General features: G+C 45.0%; 1 protein-coding gene across 10 annotated transcripts in view; it reads right to left on the bottom strand.

Moving 5' to 3' along the window:
• TRPM3 (transient receptor potential cation channel subfamily M member 3) overlaps positions 1–20,994 on the bottom strand; it is a 487,173-nt gene that overhangs the window by 40,434 nt on the left and 425,745 nt on the right. For 5 of the 10 annotated variants that reach the window (XM_059411872.1, XM_059411874.1, XM_059411876.1 and 2 more), the window contains 2 exons: positions 18,557–18,808; positions 12,973–13,183 (listed from right to left, as the gene is read on the bottom strand). In XM_059411872.1, coding sequence (XP_059267855.1) covers positions 12,973–13,183; positions 18,557–18,808 — 463 coding nt within the window. The remainder of the gene's footprint in view (positions 1–12,972; positions 13,184–18,556; positions 18,809–20,994) is intronic. The other 5 variants (XM_059411873.1, XM_059411875.1, XM_059411877.1 and 2 more) reach the window with 1 other exon arrangement.

The raw sequence follows: 20,994 nt of genomic DNA, 5'->3' as shown, positions 1-20,994 counted from the left end.
GCCCCAGCTCCTAGCACGGTGCCTGGCACACAGAAGGTCTCAGTTAAGGTCGCTGTATGAATGGACTCATCCAAACTAGAATCTGGAAGATGTGATCACAGGTTGCCTGCTTTACTCCCTTTTGTCTTACATTGTGGGATTTTTATACGGGAGAGTCCATAAAACATACATGACAGTTTAAAATGAAAACTCACGTAACCACAACTTGGGTCAAGAAATTGCTCTCCTCTGTTCCTGGCTCATCAGTGGGGGTCATCTACTCCAAGTATGTCGTGAAGATAAGAACTCAAAATTCTCTATCTGACCTGAAGTTATTGGGGTCTCCTGCGAAGCATGTTCTTAGCCTGAACCTCAGGCCTGAGATTCCAGATACCACAAGCTTGGCTGAAAGCCAAGCAATTCAGTCAAACATCACTTGGCAGATGTGGCCTGAAATCTAGCCGGAGGAAGCTATTCGCTCCACTGGACAGGATCTGGTACGAGATCTCGAGTACTCTACTCTCCCGCTATGAATCCAGACTGCAGGTTTATGTGGACTCTGTCACATTTGAGAAAAATACTGAACACATGAGCCTCTCTGCTAATAGATAACCTGCGTGGAGATGGGTTGATTTTTTGGTGGCTGTTAATACGGATCAGCTAAAATCTTGCCATGTGAGCGGAAGTGGTGTACTGTGCTCTGCTTTGAGTGAAAAGCAGCCATCTGCCTCACTGCATTTGGTCAGAACACTGTGCCTTTGGAAAGGCCTCCAGTTCCAGGAGGCATGGCAACCCCCCTCGGCGCGACACAGCTCCGAGCTGGCAGGGCTGACTGTGCGGGTCTCATCCAGTCCTGCTGCGGGGCCCCCCGGGGCCTCTCTTCCTTCCCCAGCTGCCCTCCACACGCAAGGACCAGCCTGCCTGCCTTCTTCCGCTCCTCCTCTTTGCCTTTATCCAGGCCTGTCTCCTCTCCTTCCTCCCTTTCTTCCCTTCCTTACAGCTGTCCAGCCATAACCTCTACATACAGAGTAGAATAAGGACTTGTTCAATAAGTACTTCTTGAGCCTGGCTGTAATTCTTTTCTTGAACATAAACTCAGCTAAATTTCAGCAAGTTGTCAATTCCAGGGTCTTCTGATTTCACTTTTCCGTGTGTGTGTGTGTGTGTGTGTGTGTGTGTGTGAGAGAGAGAGAGAGAGAGACAGAGAGAGAGAGAGATGCATGAATCCACTATCACTGTACTTAACTTTAACTCAAATTAAAACACTTTGGGGGGTAAAGCAGATAACAGCCTTATTCTCGTTCTATTCCTTGCTTCACGGGGTTTAATTCCAGCACTATTTTCTGAGCATCTACTATGTGACAGACACAGTCTGAGACGCTGAGGCTACAGCAGGGAGTAAGGCAGAGGTGGTCCCTGAACTTAGCTGTCCAGGGTGGTATCCACTAGAACTTAGATTTTATATATTATATTTTATATTCTAGAACTGAGCTGTCCAGGGTGGTATCCACTAATGACATGCAGCTATTTAAATTAATTAAAATTATATAAAACGTAATATTCACCATCTTCGTACTGGCCCCATTTCAAGGGCTCGCTAAGCTCATGACTAGCAGCTAGGTATTGGACAGCACAGATCTAGACTAGTCCCATCATCGCAGAAGAGTCTACTGAACAAGGCAGTTCTGGAAGAATCTGCTAGAACTACTACCATTCTGAGACCATAAGAAATCCCCATAGCCATACTACGAGATGATTAATTATGATACCAGATCATGATTCCTTTACATACAACCTACCCTTTGAAACACGGAGCTTGTATCCAGGAGGCCTGGAGCTGATGAGTTTATTTTTATTTTGAGCATCCTGTTTTACTTACAAGACAGCTACATCAGTGTGGCGGAAGAGCCTTTTGAAATACTCATTTTTCCCTCTTGTCTTTCAAGCAGGTATTGGCTCTCTATCAGAGAAAGAAGGACCGCAGGGCAGAATCCAGAAGCAGCCTTTGAGTCTCTGGCTGCTTTTGTGGTCCCGATGTATAAGCTCAGGACCTTCAAGTGTTTGTAGAAGAGGCAACAGAAAGGAAGATTTGGGGAATAGATGAAAAAGCCTTGGCCTAAGGAGGACTGGCGGAGAGGAGAGAAGAGAGAAATGTTTGTGCAGACAGGTGAGGGTGTTTGAGAGGGAATGCATGTGTGTCGTGGGCTCAGGCTGCATGGTTTTCCTGGCCATTCTACTGGGGGTAGAGATCCCAGGGGGATAGCGTCTAGGATTTGGTACAGCAGGGAGACATCACAGATCCACTAGACCTGAAGGGTCAAACTGACAGCAACGATGGACATTTTAGCAGCTGTGTGATAATTCCACTACATACTGTTTCCACTCCAACCCTAACCGACCTCTGGGAAGGCAAAGAGGTATAAGCCTCGGGTTGTGACTTTCCTCAGGCTTTATGGGGATACATGTTCAAAACAGGAGTTAGTAGAGTTCTAATAAAAAAATAAAGCTGCTTTTCTGGCAGCATCTGTGTTTGTGTTCTGGGAGCCATCCCCACTCCTCAAGCAGTGTGGTTTCCTTGTACACTAACTCAACAACCACAGACCTTGTCCCCTTTGGTTTGCTGTCCTTGATTTGGTCGGGTAACATTTCTCCTGAAAGAAATAAAGGCATAAAGCGGTGTCCTCTTCTATATTTGGATAAAACGTCAAATAAGAAATTGGCTCCATCCTGGAGCTCTGGTTTCACACGTTCATCAACGGAAGTAAGGGGAGGACGCCAATGCCATGGCATAACGGGATGGTCCTGATGAGGAGTTAGCAAACTACTGCCCATAGGCCGAATCTTGCTTGTCTCCTGCTTCAATAATAAAGTTTTATTGGAACACGCAGAGTTATAATGTAGACTGTATGGCTCTCAACACCACCTGACATTCAATAGAAAGAGGCAGCTGACCCTTTGGCTCAGATTACAAACTCCTGAAAGAGTAGAACAGTGTACATCTCCTGTTTCCTTCCAGGACCTGCCTGGTAGAAGAGCAGGTCCAGAGCAGGGAGTGGAGAAACATGGTGGGAAAGATTCTAAGGCTGAGATAAACTCGCTTGCTTCCAGAATGGCCTCCTTCACGGACTCCTGGGAACATAACTCCTGGAGTTACAGCATCAACTTCAAGGTGCAAATCCGTCTCTATCATCTGTCATGACAGAGATAATCTTGTTGCCTTGTTACTACGGGTGATCAGATCAACTGTCTCCTTTATGTATAATCTGGGTGCCCGGGGTCTCCTGCTCTGCACTGCAAGGAAGGGTCCTGAAGCCTCCAATGCACATGGCCTGTGTGTCCTTCTTAGGAGGAATTCTTCCAGGAGCGACCCCATGTAAAGGAGTCACGAGAAGGTGATCTGTTGAGGCCGTGCTCCAAAAGAGAAACCGGACAGAAGAAAGGGGAGGAAACAGAGTAAGCAGTGGGAAAAGACCAAAAACAACAACAACAAAATACCCCAAAAGAAACTAAGTCTAATTTCAGATGAAGTCCAAGCCTTAGCCTGATCTGACGGGGGGACCTTTGGAGTATGAATCGCATCTCACATTCAAGAAGCGACTGTGCGGTCCCGAAGACAGGAGCTTTTCCACTGAAGCCAAGAGCCGAGGGAACTGGCCTTCCAAGCCCTGTGTTCCTTTCTTGCCCCCGAGGCAGCATCAGCGCTCAGAGGCCCTGGAGGTGCAGAAACTCTCAGGCACTTCCGACTCTCTGGGCGGTGCAGAGGCGTCTGCAGCTCAAGGTGACGTTCAGAGCAAAGAGCCCTTAGCGTCAAAGCACACAGCAACTGGACGGTATGAACAAGACTTTGGTGAAGGGGGTCTGGGAAAGGGGACTGACAGTATTTGCTACATGCCAAGGCTTACCAGCGACTTGGGGTTATACGCTATTTTGAATCATCCACACCATTTCCACGATATGGGCCCTCCCATATATAGCAGCTTCTTCTTCCTCTTTTCCCTCATCCTTTTCATTTTTCTTCAGAAGAAAATTATTTTGGAGGGGGAACCCCCCCCCAAAAGCCACTTTTTGTTCAGGGTCTCCCTTGTTATAATTAAAAAGATAAAATGTCCAAATTTGCTTTGAGACTGTAACATTTCTCCTGTAACATCTCCACGGGGCAATAAATCCCAGGATTTCTCTACCCACTCTGTAGAAGGGCATTTCTTTTATTTGACCCAAATCTATAACTTTCATCCTTCAATGGAGCCTTGGCTCGAGTACACTGGGATTTGGGGGCCCATGTCAGACACACTTTCTCTGCAGAGAGATTCGTTTGGGGCATTCACAGACTCCACACCTGGTTGCCTTCATCTTTCAGAGCAAAGAGTCCTCATCTTCCTGATCTGTCCTCAAATTATGGCTTCTCATTTACTCCCTCGCTAAGTCTGGCTGCTCTTCTCTGGCTCAATGCATCTAGGTCTTTCTTGAGAGACAGTGACCAGCCCCATCCTCAGAGTCCCAGGCACACATCGCCACAGCTCCTGATCAAGTAAAGGTAGTCCATTTTGTTTTTCTTTTAATGCTATTCTAGATGATGTTCAGCATCACTGGGTTGAGTTATACACTATGTAGGCGTCTCTAGTATTCAATCTATAGTGATTACCTTTTCCTCCATGTAATCAATTGCATCTGGCTGGACAACACACTATTACTGGTTTTTTGTTTTTATTTTTTTAATTTTTACATTTAAAAAAAAATCTTTTTAAGTAATCTCTATGCCTAACATGGGGCTCGAACTCACAGCCCCAGTATCAAGAGTTGTATGCTCTTCCTACCGAGCCAGCCAGGCGTCCCACACTATTATTGGATTTTAATGACTGCTTTCATCTTAAACACACTCTTAGCCTTTCCGCTACTTTTCTTCTGGCACACCCATGAACTCTTTCTGTCCTTCACTGTTGGCTTAGTAGTCAGCATTGCCAGAGACTAGTGTTTTCTCTAAATCTTACAGAATCCCATTTTATTTTTGCATGTGCTAAAGAGGACAAATTCCACCAGAGTTTTAAAGAAAACCCTACTGATTTGCTTCTATGTGGAGGGACACATACTTTTTATATCTCCTGTCCCCAGCGAGAAGTTAGCTCCCTATAGGTGACGAAATAGTTGCAACAGCTAGATGGGAGGCTAACTCTTCTCTCCCGAGTAAACTTTTTGGGAAATGGTTTAGAGCTTTTTTGAGATAGTTTCAAAAATTTTAAATATATCCCATCTGCTGATGCTTTATTTTCCATGGGTTTATGTAGGACTGCTTGGAGTATTTGCGGTAGAGTAGAAAAAGCATGGGCTTTGGAGTCATGCAAACATACCATGTACCAGAGGTGATCTGTTAAGGGCAGAGTTACAACAGAGGCTGAAATTGGCCAGGATGGGCCAAGCACGGCATTTAACTATAGCCAAGGTATCAGCAAGTCTACAGTTAAAAGACAAATGGAATACTTCAGGTGATAGCAAGAGCTCATTCTTGTGAAAGCTAATGAATGGTGATGCTTCTGTAGTACAACAGGTGACTGCTAATTTCAAAAGGGGAGCCTCCCCCAAGACAGGAGAACTCTCCAAGCCACCTGGGGTGGTTCCTCTTTAGAATCTGGCTGTTCTGCGTCACTACAAAAGGTTTCCACTTCCACCCTTTGAGGGCATCGGAACCATCTGTCTTCATCACAATCTTGGAAACCTGAGCAAAGGTTGCTCTAGACCGCCTATGAGACCGAGCTGCTCTTAGCCCAGTTTGGCCCCTTATACTACTAGGGCTCCAGACTTCAGCTGCCTCAAAACTCTAAATAATTATTCCCACCCTACTTCTCTGACCTATCGTCCTCTATTCCTACAGTGCAAGTTCCTCTGGTCAACTAGGCTCCCCTAAGCTTCTGTCCTCATGTCATGTTGGGCTTTTGTCCACTGAATCTTCCTGTCATTTCTCCCTTTCCTCCCTTTCCCCAGAGCCTTCTGGAACATCCTTGTCATTGAACACATACTCCTCTGCTTTCCCATACTTCTACAAGCCCAGTCTCCATTTTCTTGCCTTAACTAAATCCCATTTTGCAGAAAGACGCCCCTTCCCTGTAACCTCAAAGGAAAATCGCACAGCCTTGTACATCCATCATTGCAGTTCCCCTAAGTGACATCTGCATTGTCCCTGATACTTTGCCTCTTCCCACCCATTGCTTTTCACTCTTGTACCAAAAGCCCTTTTCCCTCTGAGTTTCAGGTAATTTCGATCGAAGTCTTCCTGTCCACTCCTGTCAAAAGAACACGTCAACAGCTGCTGTGACAAACACAGAAGAACCTAGCTTCAAGATGCTTGACCTCAATTCCAGCATATCCAAGAATCCATTCTGGACCTTATCATTCTCCTAAATTGCTCTACCTCTGAACTATGAATATCAATTTACCACCTTCGGCCACAACATTTTATCATCCCACCTCTCGGGATCCAAGTTCTCAAAGCACTTGGTGCTCAGGTCAGGACTCTTGTCCCTTGATTGTTGCTTCTTCTTTCTAGGTACTTGCCAACATTATAATTTGTTTCTCTTAATTTGCTTCTCCCCGTCTTAGACCTCATAACGTACAATAGTAAACCCTGTAAGCATCTTCAAAAAACGCTGGCCCCTTTCTTTACGCCATACTGACACAGTAACGCATTAATCTTGGATTAATCCAACTCTTTATTTTTCTTGATCTGGGCTGTTGAGTCTTGACTGAGAAAACAGAAAATCCAACTATGCAAACAGGTGGCCCTAAGCAATCCTTTGATGCGTGCTTGGTGACTTTCCTGAGTGGTGATGACAAAATAGTACTCTTTCTCTCAAAGCCCCACTTCATTGAACCTCCTTCTCCCCTTGCCACCTCACACAGACACAACTCTTCTCTCTCTTTCCTGGTAAATGTCTTGCCTTGCTGCTCCTTAACTCTTAAATCACTGTGGTTTGTTTCTACATTCACTCCCGAAAGGAAGATGCTCTGGCCAAAACTACCAGTGACTTCCTAAAGGTCTAGCTGAATGAGCTTCCTCTGAAGATTCAGCTCATTGTTGTCCTCTCTTGCTCTTGATATTGTTGACTCCTCCATTCCACTGTTCCACTCTGGGCTTCTCTCTCTGCTTGTGCTCCCAGGCAAGCTCACCGCTTGCATGGCTTTAACTGGAATTAGAGTCTTGATCCCAAGATCTGGATCTCCAGGCTGGCTCTTTCTGCATCCACATACAAAACAGCCTTCTTCATGGTTTTCTTAGAATTCCCATGGGAACCTCAAACTCAGTCCGACCCCAAATGAACAAATCCACCTCTCCCCATAGTTCTTCCTCGTGGGTTCTCTATCTCACTAAATGACGTCATTCTTCTGACTGAGCCAGAAACCTCAGAGTGACCTTCAACTTCCCCATCTTAAATCCTCATCACTTCCCCATTACCCCCCTGTGCACCATCTGACGTCTGCCCAGGTCCTCCTGATTTGACTTTCTTAAACTCTCAGGTTGCCTGTCTTCTCCATCCCAATGGGTCCTGCGGAGCTAGTGCGTACTCCCCTCCCATCTCGAGAGTTCTGACTACGACATGTCAGATCATGGTACTACCCGGAGCATGGAGTATAAGGCCTGCAGGATCTACACTCCCGTCTCCCAACTTCAGACCCATCTGTCCTCCTCCCTGCCTCTCGCCTCTCACCCCGCGGTCAGCCGTATTAAACTACCCGCTGTGCCTAGAACTGTCCACGCTGAGTCTCAGTTGGGGATGCCATTCTTCTCCTTCACACCCCCCTACTCCCATCTGCCCAGCAAATAACTGCTCGTATTTCAGGTCTCAGCTCAACCTTCCCATTCTTTGCAAGGCTTCATCTGTTGTGCCGCGGGCTCTCACCCTAGGACTACTACTGAACTGACTACTTTTCTTCGGGGGCTCCATCTCCACATATATATTGTCAATGTCAGTTTGCCTCTTTGGGACTGTCAACTTCCTTAAAGACAATCTCTCTCTGGGACGCCTGGGTGGCTCAGTTGGTTAAGCCACTGCCTTCGGCTCAGGTCATGATCCCAGGGTCATCAGCTCGAGTCCTGCATCGGGCTCCTTGCTCAGTAGGGAGCCTGCTTCTCTCTCTGCCTCTGCCTGCTTGTGTGTTCTCTCTCTCTCTGACAAATAAATAAATAAAATCTTAAAAGAAAAACAAAAAACCACAGTATCGCTGTCATGTGCCTCTCTTTACCACAAGTGTCTAGGCTCCTGGTAGGACAAAACAAACCTCCACTGAATGAAGACATAAATGGATTAAAAATGGACCCCAACCTGTGAGCTAAGGCTGAAGGAATATTGTGAGAGTGAAACAAACGCTGATCACTGCAGCATCCTGAATCATCACAAAGGCTTGTCTGCAGAGAGCTCTGCTGTTTGTAAACTCACTAAGTCTCAGTTTGCATTAGCAAACAAGTTGGGTGGGTATCCTTTAGAATATAAGCTTTCAGGGACAGAAAAAGGGGGGGAAGGGGGGTGGTGCCGTCTGCTGGCTTCCGTCCTTAGCAATCTGCGAAAAAACAAAACCCAGCGTAACAATTCCCCCTATCCCCAAAGTTGGCACTGGCTCAAGTTTTTCTTTTCCAAAATACTTTCTTTGGTCGGGCAACACTCCCCACGCTATAGCTGTTAGGCATTAGTGTGCTCTGAATCCCTTAGAGAAGGTCAGCCCTGAATACCAAACGGCTGCAGAGCCCTGAGTTTCCAGAACGGGAGTCGACGGATGCAAAGGCGTAACGATGGCCATCTTCTCTGTCCATGCTGTTCTAAGCTTTGCCATAAGCAGGCATATTTTAGAGACTGGCCCTGAGCGATCTTAACGTCCACACATGAAACAAGGAGCGAATAATTTGAGACAGAAAAGTAATACAAGGCAATGTTTTAGCTTTATATGTACACGCAGGCTCCCTGTTTCCTCACAGAAATGGCGCTTCAGACCCAGTCAACATCACAGAGACGCCAGAAGAGCAAGGTTTTTGCTTGTTTGCCTTTTAAACAGCAAAACATTTGAAATAAATAAATAAGACATAATAAATAAATAAATAAAATGGAGCAATACCAAACCAAACCGCGACACAAATAAGCCCTCTTACTCCAGATTACCTATTAATTTTAGATGGAAAGCCCTAGGCAGTAAGAGAAAAAAAAAAAAAAAATTGACCCATGCGTTAAGCAGACTGGATAGTCAATTTGGGCCAAGGGAAACAGCCAAATAATATTAAGTGGTTACGGTAGGAAGTAAGTTTTGGACATTCTGCTTTCACGTTAGTACCCAAACTTGTAAAAATACTCAGAGCAGCAGAAAGAAGGACTAAATTTAGACCCTGATTTAATGCATTCAAGAGCGTGATTCATTTCTCCCCTGTCCCGGTACAGCCTGGGGAATCTGTGCGTACGGCAGGCAACACAAGGATACCCTGTGAATAAAGGGAAGTCTCACTCATTCAGAGGATTAAGGAAGCTAGAGAGACACCCCATCTTCTTGGCCAACAAAGGTGTATTTCTAGGTACCTCACCCACCATGGAACCACATTTCTCAACTGCCAAGAGGCCCTCTAATTTTAGCTTTGCCCTGGCCTTGACATGAATGTGCTGGAAATTTATTCTGTTGCTCCTTCTCTCTAAGTGGCTTTTCCCCCCTCAGGCTCCAGTGGGATCCTGACCAACTCCCAGATGCCGTGCAACATGGGTCACCTTAATGAGACACTTAAAAGGATGTCATCATTTGGTGGCAATACATTTAGCAAGCTGGGGCCCGAGTCACTGAACGGTAGCCCATAGATTGGGTCGTAGAGAGCTGCTGTTATATATAACTTAAACATCAACCCAACGACTACAGCAAGGTCATTTCTCCTCAGTTCATAAGGCTGCTAGGCAAAACACCCCGGCAGAGCAGACCATGACTGCCCCTGCCCAGTTTCATTACCCGCTGCTGTCAATCACGACTTCGCACGCACACCAGCTCCCGGCACAAAGCAAATGTTTCAGCCTCGCAGATCACTGAGATTCACGCCAGCCTAGAATTTGTGTTAATCTAATCTGGTTTAGAGGTGAAAGCCCCCTAAATTATTTGGTGATTTTACAGTGACGCCATTCTTTCTTACTTCTTTTGCTTTCTGTCTTTAAGCACATTTGGAAAGTAACCTTGAAGTCTCATTCTGGCTTTTTTGGCCTTATTGAAAGTCTCTGGGTTTAGGAGAAATGACAAGGAAAAAAAAAATGGGAGTGTATATAAAAAAATCTGCCATCCAGTAACGCTGCCTTCCAGAAGTGAGGGCGCTAGCGCGGCCCTCCCTTCTGAGGCGCAAGACCGATGTCAATAACCCACCGCTTGGGCCCCATTACACATCCACATACAGCCCATCCCCAGCAGATTATTTCCCCAAACATCAAATGGCTTCAGCAACTTTGCGGTTCAAGACAAAAAGAGTTAGATACGGAGCACGTGCATCATGTTAGAAATGAGTCGCTCTGAGGAGGGGTGTGTGAATGAGCAGCACGGGCGAGGCCCCCGCAGGGCCACATCCACAGGATGGGACTGGCAGACCCTGCGCAGGGTCGCAGGTCCAGGCGGATATGAGATCCCGTCAGCCTGAACACATGCTTCACAAACCAGCCTGGACACGGCACAGAAAAGAGGCAAGACACCGTAGGGCAGCGTAAACGATCTGTACCTTTCTCAAATAGCTCGGTTCTTGGGTCTCCCGGGGCAATTCTGCATGGCTGGGTGGGGCTGTCACCCAATGACCCTTGGGCTTGTCCAGTGCCATAACATGAAAATCAAATTATTTCCAAGACAGCGATGGGTGTTCAATGGCCTTGGCCAAATATATTGACAGATTTGGGGGCAGCCTCCTATACCCATTTGAGAAAGGACAAATAAATGCTCTTTAGCACTCCAAACAGCAAACTGGCTGATTTAGCTTAGAACAGTGGCTACCATTGCAGCCAATGTTGGAATGTCAAGAAGGAAGGTAACTGGGGGAAAGGTTATCAGCTTGCTTGCATCCATCCAAGGCTGGGTCAGGTCTGTATTGAGATTTGGGGCAGAAATTTATTCTCACACACGTAGAGCACCACAGATCTAATGAACAATAAGGGATGTGTATTTTCACGCTTCACTCACACGAAACACCTCTCTTCCATCCCCGGGGGTGGGGGTGGGGGTGGGGTTCCAGTTCTAAACTACAATCAGCCCTTCTTTTAAAATAACGATAAGAAGTCCTCTTATTCAGCCAGATGGTGGTGTCTGTTGCACTAGGTTGGGCTCATAGTACAACATCAATAAATGGCCACTTGTAGAGGGACAGACAGAATCCCATTTATAAAACACACCTACACTTCCTGTCTTCTCCCCTCCCAAAATGTTGCGTTGCCCAAAACACCCGTGGGGGCTTAATCTCATTTTGTGGAAGGAAGGAAAACTTAAAAAGGCAAAATAATGTACGTGGAGAGCAATTTCTTGGGGGAGATAAGACAATTCACCTCTGAGGAGAATGATTATAGATGGGCTTGTAAGCTGTTTTGCCTTTGGGGGCCACGTGACGGGAGGGTACCAAAAGGGTTTCCCCCAGGCCCTGGAAAGCTGTCTCCGTGAAGGCTGCACATTGCCAACCAAAGATCTTACAACCAGGAGGTGGAATTAAAATTCTTCCTTAGTGAGGTTGGCCAAGTCTCCTGAAATGAATATTTGTTCCAATTAGGTGTTCCAAAAAGCCTTCTTGCCTCAGATGACTCATTTTAAGAAAGGTATTTGTTGAAAATCCATCGTAGGCAGGAAAACGACATATTAATGGGTCCCGGTGCCAGGGTTCACCTACACCTCACAGGCCTGGAGGGCTCACCTCTCTGGTGCTTGCTCCTTCTTTCCTCGGTGTCTGTCCTACCTGGGACTGGCCGAGGGGGGGCGGCGCTATGCTGACAGGGCTTTGCTCCTGCTCTACCTGGTTATGCAACCCCGATCCGTGTCCACGGTCCAGGGCTCGGATGGCTGGCTTGTCAGCAAAAAACGTTTCAAAAATGTTAATTCGACAATGTTGGAGGGATGTTATTTCTAGAGCTAAATTCCTCAGGGAAAATGAGAAAAAGTTGTTGGAGGGATTCAGTTCTTCCATACTGCAAGTTACTTCCTTCCTGATGCTTTCTTCCCAAATAATTTCCCAATGCCTGGTGTACCCTGACATTCGGTCCAAATAAAATGCTGGAACACACTCCTACGATACAACTACCTCCAAACTCTGTATGAGAGGGTGTTTATTACAGAGAATCGGCATCTATTAGGGCATGAAACATTCAGGGCCTGCTGGAGCTCACTCCTCACACTGAATCATTTCATGATATAGATACTATTTTTTTTTTTCCTGGCATTTATAGCAAGCAACTCAGTTTATAACCTAAGGCATTTTCCATACTTCCAGGCAATGAATACTAGCTTCTTTTGAGTCTCAAAAGCACATAATTTAAGACAGGGGGGGAAAGGAGCTGAAGAATAGTTTCCATTGCAAGGAAAACACCATGCAGATGTTTGCCCTCTTGAATTCTGATGGCAAAATAGAGAATTGTTTATTTGTTCTGAAGTCAAACCCAAAGAATTTAGTTTTTACAGGCTGGGGCCTCGGGTAGGGGTGGGAGTAATGACATAATATTTTAATAATATTGAAATATTCACCACATGGCCCTAGGATTTTGATTCCCCAAATATAATTTAGATCTTTTTATACAGTTTTTGATCAAAATTTAGGATGTCAGATATCAATATGTGTCACAGAAAGGACATACCTGGAGAAACACCCAAGGACTACTTTGTGAAAATTGCGTATTCGCCTTCTGTAATTGTTATTTTTTTAATTTTCTTTCTCCGAGATAGCAAGCTAGGAATCGGTCCTCTATCTTGAGCCATTTATTGAGAACAAACAAATGAACTCAGAAAAGACGTGACCCAATTGAAGTTCAATACCTGACTTTGGTGTATGAGAATCATAAACTTGCTTACGGTCTATCTGGTCCGCAAACACTTCCCCATAAATCATCCAGTAGGGCATGTAGAAGATGTTCTTGGCCAGTTTCCATGATGGCTCCTCATTGGGAAAGAGAATGGCTTGCCTGGCGACCCCAAAACTCATCAGTACCACCAGCATAATGATGACAAAGTACATCATGTCTATCATCTGGAAGAGAGAAACAAAAGAAAATCCGTATAATTGAGTGTTCCTATGACACCAACAGTGATGGAAACCTTTGAAGGAGGTTCACTTTTGAATATGTATCACTTTTGGGATATATACATAGACAGCTGTGTCCAAGTAAGAAAGAGAACACTTTCTTACTATTGAAGCAATGTCCACAGAACTTATCAGTAACTCAAAACTCATTTTTAAAAAAGCACACATGGCATGGAACCCCATCATCTTTCATTGTAGTCTGTGCCACCTACTTAAGATTAGGCATGGAGTCACATGAAGCTCGGGTCTCTCTACGAATCCAGTACTAACTTTGTCTCTGTTCCTGGGAATGGCAAACGTCCTCCTAGGGTCTCTTTCTTCTTAGCAAAAGTGAAACTAGAAGAATTGAAATATTTCAAGAACAACTGCAGTGCTGTAAATCCCCTAAGCTGGAAAGGCTACTAAAGATTTCAAATGCTCAAGAAAATAATCATTTGCGAACAAAGCTAGCACAACCCAAATATCCATCTTATTCCTGTGGTCCACCTCATCACTTGGTATTCTACCACAAACCAGTCCCTCAGAGAACCATTCTTTCTGTACTTAACTCTCTTGTAGCATATCCTATCAGTTATGGAGGGTGTTTTTGTAGGCGACAGAATCAAGTTGCCTCATGGCTCATTTCTGTGTCTGCTGTTGAAATGTTGGATTTTCATCTTGACGTGTTTATAAAATTCTCTTGACTGCATTTGAGCACAATATCATCTCTTGTTCCTCTTGATTCCTTTCTTTTTTGCTTGTTTTCATGATACATATTATCTGGGATCTGTTTCTCATATGCCAAATTACTTTCCTTTTATCACCAAAAATAGATGGGGATATAATCACTATTATTTTGCCTGGCCAGAACCCATTGCCTCCTTCTTTTAGAAGCAGTTCCCACCCATTTTGGCCACAAAGATAGGTATCTTTTCCAGGCTAAGTTAATCATGGTAGCTCACCCTCCGGCAACGGCGATAGGACGTAGGCATGCGACATAAGATGGGCCAACCAGAATCCTATCTCTGGATTTTTTTCAACTGAAGCTGGGAGAGAGAAGCTCCCTTTCTTTTTCGGTAATGATATGAATTCAGAGTGGCTGAGGCTCCCACTAGTGAAACTGATCAGGAGTGAATGAAGCAGATATTCCAGACACAGAGAGAGAGAGAGAGAGTTATGTCCTGACAGAGGTTGAGGGCCTGATTGAAGCAGCCCTTTAGGCCAGTTTCATTTTGCCCTTCTCTAAGTCAAAAGAGCCCTCCTGGGCTTAAGCTAGTTGGAGACTGGCTTCTATTCCTCACATCAAACCACCTAATACAAAAGATGACCTTCTCTTGGATATCAAACTTCCTGAAGGGATACCTACCCACAAAGAAACACTAATGATAATTTTATCAATGATAATAAAGGCTGTAAATTTGCTTTAAAAACTTATTTTGAAAGAATATATTCCACAGAGCCTGTTAATAGAATTAAAACACTAGAGCCTTCCTGTTTGCCTGAGGACACTGGGGGCTCAATATATTTTAGGTCAATTAATCAACCAACAAGGCAACTTCCAAACCCAGCTTTCAAGTATCATCTAATTTTGAGACTCAGTAAGAATCTCTCAAAACTTGACGTTCATTCATATCTGTTCACTGTTTTTAGAAATATATGCGACTTAATTGGTTATTCCTTCCACAGCATAGCAGCCTCAGAATGCTCTTAAAAGAGTGAACAAGCCAGCTGTGTTGAAGCAGTTTCATAGGCACCAGAGGCCTGTTGCTTATCCTCTATTTTGTAAAATTCTTTCACTCCTCATTTACAAAAAGTTCTATCAATGAGAAAACACTAATGGGGCCTTCAAGTTGTATATTTGGCTTGACTAAAAGGTGAGTGGGAAGAGGAATGTATGTACTCATGAAATTTAGGAGCCAGTCTGACCCAAGAAAACAGCCAGTACACACAGCAACTGGTCTGATTTAATTTCCCAGGGCTGTTCTCATTCAGATTGAGTCTGCTCTCTACCCGCAGGGCCAAACAACCAAAGATGAGAAACATTCTTCCCACCCAACGTCATAGATCTCAAAAACCTATACCACACAAATACTGAAATCTGGTAGAGCGCAGAAACAGAACATTATTAGTAAAAACGGGGGACCTCTGTTTTTAAACTGTCCAGTTGGTTCAACATGAGGAGAGCTGATACTGTCTCATTCTTATAACTATTCGTTGGTTGCATTCTGTATAGGTGTTAGACCACCTGATTTTCATCTTGACTGTTCTGGTAAAAACAGCTTAGGTGGTTACGTGCAAGTTACTTAATCTTGGTTTTTCCCTCATTTTCAAAATGGGGATAATAAAGACTACAGCAATGCATATGAATTTTATAAGGATTAAATGTGATAACACGTGAAGCAATGTGGGTAGATCCCTGTAAATGTTCATGTATTGTTATTATTAGCACCGGATGGCCGGGCTGTGACGTCAGACCCACCCAAGCTGGAATCCTGCCTTTGTTCTTTGCCTAGTTTCAGTTTATCTAGGTACCAAATGAAGATACTAAAAGCCATTTCATGGGGTGGTAGTGACGATGACGTGTCTGACACGGTGTTTGGCACAGAGTAAATGAGAGCTATCATCATTGGTTTTTTCCTGCATCATATAAGTGAGCTTAGTACTAGGCTTAGAGAATTGCACTGAGAAGTGGACTATGAAGGAAAGAGGTCAGGATCCCAGTAAGTGATTCTGGATTTAAAGATCAGTTGGAATCCTACTTGATCAAGTATTGTGTCCAGGTATCTTAGCAGCTGTCTGTCTATCCCTTACCACAGGGCACAGTGAGTTACTTGGCTGTTTAGTACCAAATAGGGACTCTCTAATGTTGAGGGGCTTTCAGAATAATCACATCTGGGCATATTTTGTTATGCATCCCACCTGGCAGTCCATCTGGCTCAATGATAAATTCTATGGGCATATTTTACCTCTCTTCTAGATGAGTGACTCAATTATTGAACTAAGTATCTGGGAAACTCCAGGAAAGAGAACAAAGCCACCAAATACACTCATTTTCTACTTATTCTTGACTGATAAGGGAAGTCATTCGTAAGTTGGAAGTAGAGAAAATGCAGTACGTCTCTCTTGCTCACTCCATAGTAAGGGTTCATTCAAGTCAAAACTGGGGATAATTATGCCATTATTAAAATGATAGACGGGGATTTTACAATAAGCTAGCTGTTTTAGTGTGACTTTAGATATTTCAAGTATTTCAATGCCACCCAATGTTTTTAAAGTAATATACTTAGCTGGTTTGAGACCTCAGATCTTATTTACTGAAACAAAACAAGGCAACCAATCAATCAGAAGAAACAAGCCATCAGATTATGTAATCGTCTATTGTAGTGGTTCTCAACAGAGAGCAAGTGTGTCCCCAGAGTACATATGGCAATGCTGTTGTAAGTGTGTGTGTGTGTGTGTGTGTGTGTGCACGCGCGCGTGTGTGTGTGTGTGTGTGCCTTCCCTACTGGTATTAGTGGGTAGAAGCCAATGATGCTTTTAAACACCCTAAGATGAAGAGGATGGCCCCCATGACAACGAATCATCTAATCTGAAATATCAGTAGGGCCCAGGCTAAGAAAATTGAGCTTAATTTTGCAGCTGTTATAATTTTCACTCTCATTGGGTCCATTTGAAAATACATTTGAGAGTCTCAGGGAAGCTTGTCCTCTCTGTCCAGGAATTCATATGCCCGTGTATTTTTTACATATAAATTGGGTGGAGGGTCCACCAATCCTTTCTTCTAAATATCTCCTGAAGACTCTAAGTTGAGAGGCTCTGCTTTTAGACATCCAAATCTTTACCACAATCCCAAATTCATTACTAAAACACAGAGAAGATTATATAACGGGCTGTGCAACGGAATAAGATATACATATTTTATCTAGTCAAAAATCCCAGTTGAATTGGGATTTGGTTTTGGGTAAATAAATCAGGCTTGTTGAATTCCAATTTTCCTCTCCAGAATGGGCTTGGTGATATAACCCCTAAGCAATACTGGTGTTATAGATTGCAAGCTTTTGTACAAAAGGGTTAAGAATAGAGCAGACTAACCATGCTCACCAATCCCCTGTCCCTCTTCGCCCCTTTTATTATACTTTAACATAAAGTGAACATAAATATAAGAGATGTCATTTATCATCTACCTACTATGGGCCAGACCCTATTAGCTATTTAGTATGTTCTTTCTAATCATCACAACAACCCTTGCAAGATATAACGTTGCATTTATTATAATTACTTTGAATGAATAAACTAAAGTCTTAAAGAGGTTAAATAAATTGCTCCAGGTCTCACAACCCCTTCCTTTTGGATTCAAATTCTTCTCTTTGCATGTGTTTGCCAGTGCTTCTGTAGGAAGAGACTTGGTTATTGAAGATTCATTTCAGTAGAGTTATACACGCACATACACGCTAATAATGATAACAAATATTGATTTGCTGACCTAAGGTCAGCAGTGATGATGTATATAGTAAAACTTGACTGAGAATTATAAGGGACATCTATTGACTGAGGGTTGGTTTTCAACAGCTCCCAAGTAGAAGTGGAATGGAGGTTATCAGCACAGAGAATTTTCAGTAAGAGCTGTTTACCACGGTGGGAGGGAGGTATTTGGCTCTTCCACGAATGCCCTGTAAAGGTGAAGTAAGGGACACTTAATCAAATTCAACCTAATTGAACTCAGCAAAAATAGATTATATTTTCTTCCCTTTGCAGAGGGAAAGGCATTTTTCAAGCACTTCATTAAGAAGAAGAAGAAGAAGAGGAAGAAGAAGGAGGAGGAGGTGGAGAAGAAATGTTACAAATCCAGAAACCTGTTAAAAATTTGGAGTGGACACCCACTCCTCCTCCAAGATCCAGCGAGAATGTAACCTCCATGGGAAGCCTTCCCTGACCTACACTGTCTTTTCTATGCTCTTTTATACTTTATAGGCCTCTCTATCACAGCATTCTCATACTGTATGGTAATTACTTCTCTTTCTCTTATCTTTGATCTCCGAGAATGAGCTCCTTTATATACCCAACTCCTACTCCAGTGCTTAGCACAAAACAGATGATCTGTGATTGTTTTTCAGTAAGTAAATGGGTGAGTGATGATTAATTTTCCAGTGATGGATACACATGTAGTCAAACTCCTAAACACTCACAAGGAATGAAAAAAAAAAAAAACAACAACACCCCCAGGGCCATTTCAGACCATCACGGCAAGCCCAAATGAATTATTTTCCTCTTCCTGTTATTGTCTCTGCAATAACTCCTCCTCTGCAAGTGTATCACATGGAATCAAAGGATCCTGCTTACCATTTTTCCAATCATCATTACATAGGGGCCCAAATACTTGTTCACGCCGAAGATGTCTAGTAGACGGATGTACCAATAAATGATGTTCACACAGTAGATGACCCTCCCATCACTCCTGAAGGGCTGGTCTTGGAGACGAAGGATCATTCCGACAGAGAACAAAAGGATGGCTATCAGGTCTGTGACATTCCAGTATTCCTGCAGCCACACCTTCACTTTCTGCAGCAACTTCCCTGGTTCCGACATTAGAATCTAAAAGACAGGAAAGAGAACGGGCTTAGGTCTGATTTCAGTCTAGGTTTTTGGTGCAGTCGGAAAATGCTTGGACTGTTAGTCGACATCCGTAGCTTGTTTTGTTTACCTGGGTCTACTTGGATATGTGCATGCTGTGAATACACAACCAAACTAAACTTAGGCCATGCAGAGACAAACATTCTGGACCCAAATATAAGCAAGAATTTTTCTCCTTTGGGTTGCCTTACTACCCTAAGACACGCATGAGGGTTTTACTATAAAATTACTGATTCCTAATACATTGTAAATCTCTTGAAATTCTGCTCCATCTTGGTGCCACCATTTTGAGTTCCTCAGATCCCCAGGGAGGACTCCTTCAGTCTTCTCGCCACATCCAGAGAATTGCATCAATATCACCTCTATTTCTAAATACGATCTGATCCAACCACTTCTCACCACTACCCACTGCTGCCACTCTATTCTAAGTCCTATCACGTCAACCAGATGATTGCAACAGCCTTCTAACCAGTATCTCTGCCACCAGGGATGCCCACCCTTCCTCAATCCATTCTCTGAGGAGCACACAGAATGATCTTTAAAAACTGAAGCCATGATCTGGGCGGCGATTACACAGTTGTACGGGTAGACAGAAAGCCATCAAGCTGGACCCTTACGAGTTGTTCATTTTCTTCAATAACAACAACAAAAAAAAACTAAAGCAAATTGTGATAAGTGAATATTTAAATCACCCGATGGCTTCTAATAAAAACAGAGACAGATCCAAACTTCTTCCCGCGGCCTCATGTCACATTCCACCTTATTCTGGCCGTTCCACACCTGCAGACACAGTTCATTCTGTGTCTCCAGCATAGCAAGTTCATTCTATGCTCAGGATATTTGCACTTGTGCCTTCTCTTGGGCATTTTCTCCCAGATTTTTCTCCTCAAGGTCTCTGCTCTAATTTTCCCTTCTTAGGACTACTTCTTTGACTACCCTACCTGCAGGGGCCTCCCCATCCCCAAGGCAGTCCCTAACATACTACCCTTATGTTCCACTATACTAGCTTCTGCATGCATGTAAATATGCTGTATGTGTCTGTCTACCTATCAACCCCGCTAGACTGTAAACTCGGAAGACAGACCCTTGGTTCCCCAGGGCCTGTGACGTAACAGATTCTCAGTAAATGTTTGCTGACTGACTGCTACATGGACACGTCCTCACAGCAATTCTCCGCTCCCTCCTACATCACGGGCAGCTGGGGTGGGGGGAGGGGACCCTGACGGACCTTCAGTCTAGAGGGGCTCTTCTGCTGCCACACACAGGCTCTAGGAAAGGCACAGTGGGATGGTGGGAGTTGCCACCCCGCCCACAGCACAACCTGCCAGCGGAGGCGGGGAGCCAGGAGGTTGGAGAGCTGGGCTACCTTCACTTCGCCTGGGGGTTTCCCCGGAGACTTCGGTCCCTTGCCGCCGTCATCCCCAGCCCCGCTTTCCCAGCTCCGGGACCTCCTCTCAAAGGAGAGGACAGCAAAGACGGGGGCAGGGCAGGTCGAATCTGCAGCTATTTATGGGACTCCTGTGTCCCCCTTTCATGGCTTACCTTGGCCTGAAATCTTAAGGGAGGGAGGCCTTGGGACGAGGGGTTGGAGTGCTGCGCGAACCCCTGCGCCGGCGGCTGGCCTCCCGCGTCCCGCTCGGCCGCGCGCCATTCCCAACCCTAGCCCCGGGGTTCCTCCGACGGGAGCCGGTCGTCTGCGTCAGCGGCGGGGCGGGCGGGAGCGCGGACGGCTGTGCCCGGCGCCTGGAGCCTCTGCGTCGCCGCGCCGGCTGCGGGGCTCGGGAGTTTACATTGCTCGAGTTCCCAGGTCAAGCCGGTGACAACAGGCCGAGAACCACGGTCCTACCCATCGGGGATCCCCGCACCTGCCGCCGCCCCGGTGGCTTCTCACCCGGCGTCGTCTCCACGAGGAGAAACTCCGCGTGCGCGGGCGGGCGGGGGTGGGGTGGGGACGGGCCTTGACTTGGAGTTTTCTAACCTTGGGTCCACACCTTCCTTCAACTAACGGGTCAACACAGGGGCTGACAGCTTCATTTTTTAAACGGCAGCGATCTTTTTGTGAAATGTCAACGTAAACAACAAAGGGCAGGGCTGAGGGGCTGCTGGGAAACTGAAGCGCGAAGGCCCCAGAAGCTAAAGCTTCTCCG

The sequence above is a fragment of the Mustela nigripes genome, chromosome 9 (genome assembly GCF_022355385.1).
Source record: "Mustela nigripes isolate SB6536 chromosome 9, MUSNIG.SB6536, whole genome shotgun sequence".
Lineage (NCBI taxonomy): Eukaryota > Metazoa > Chordata > Mammalia > Carnivora > Mustelidae > Mustela > Mustela nigripes.
Note: the sequence above shows the minus strand (reverse complement) of the source record. Positions and strands in the feature narration are given on the sequence as shown.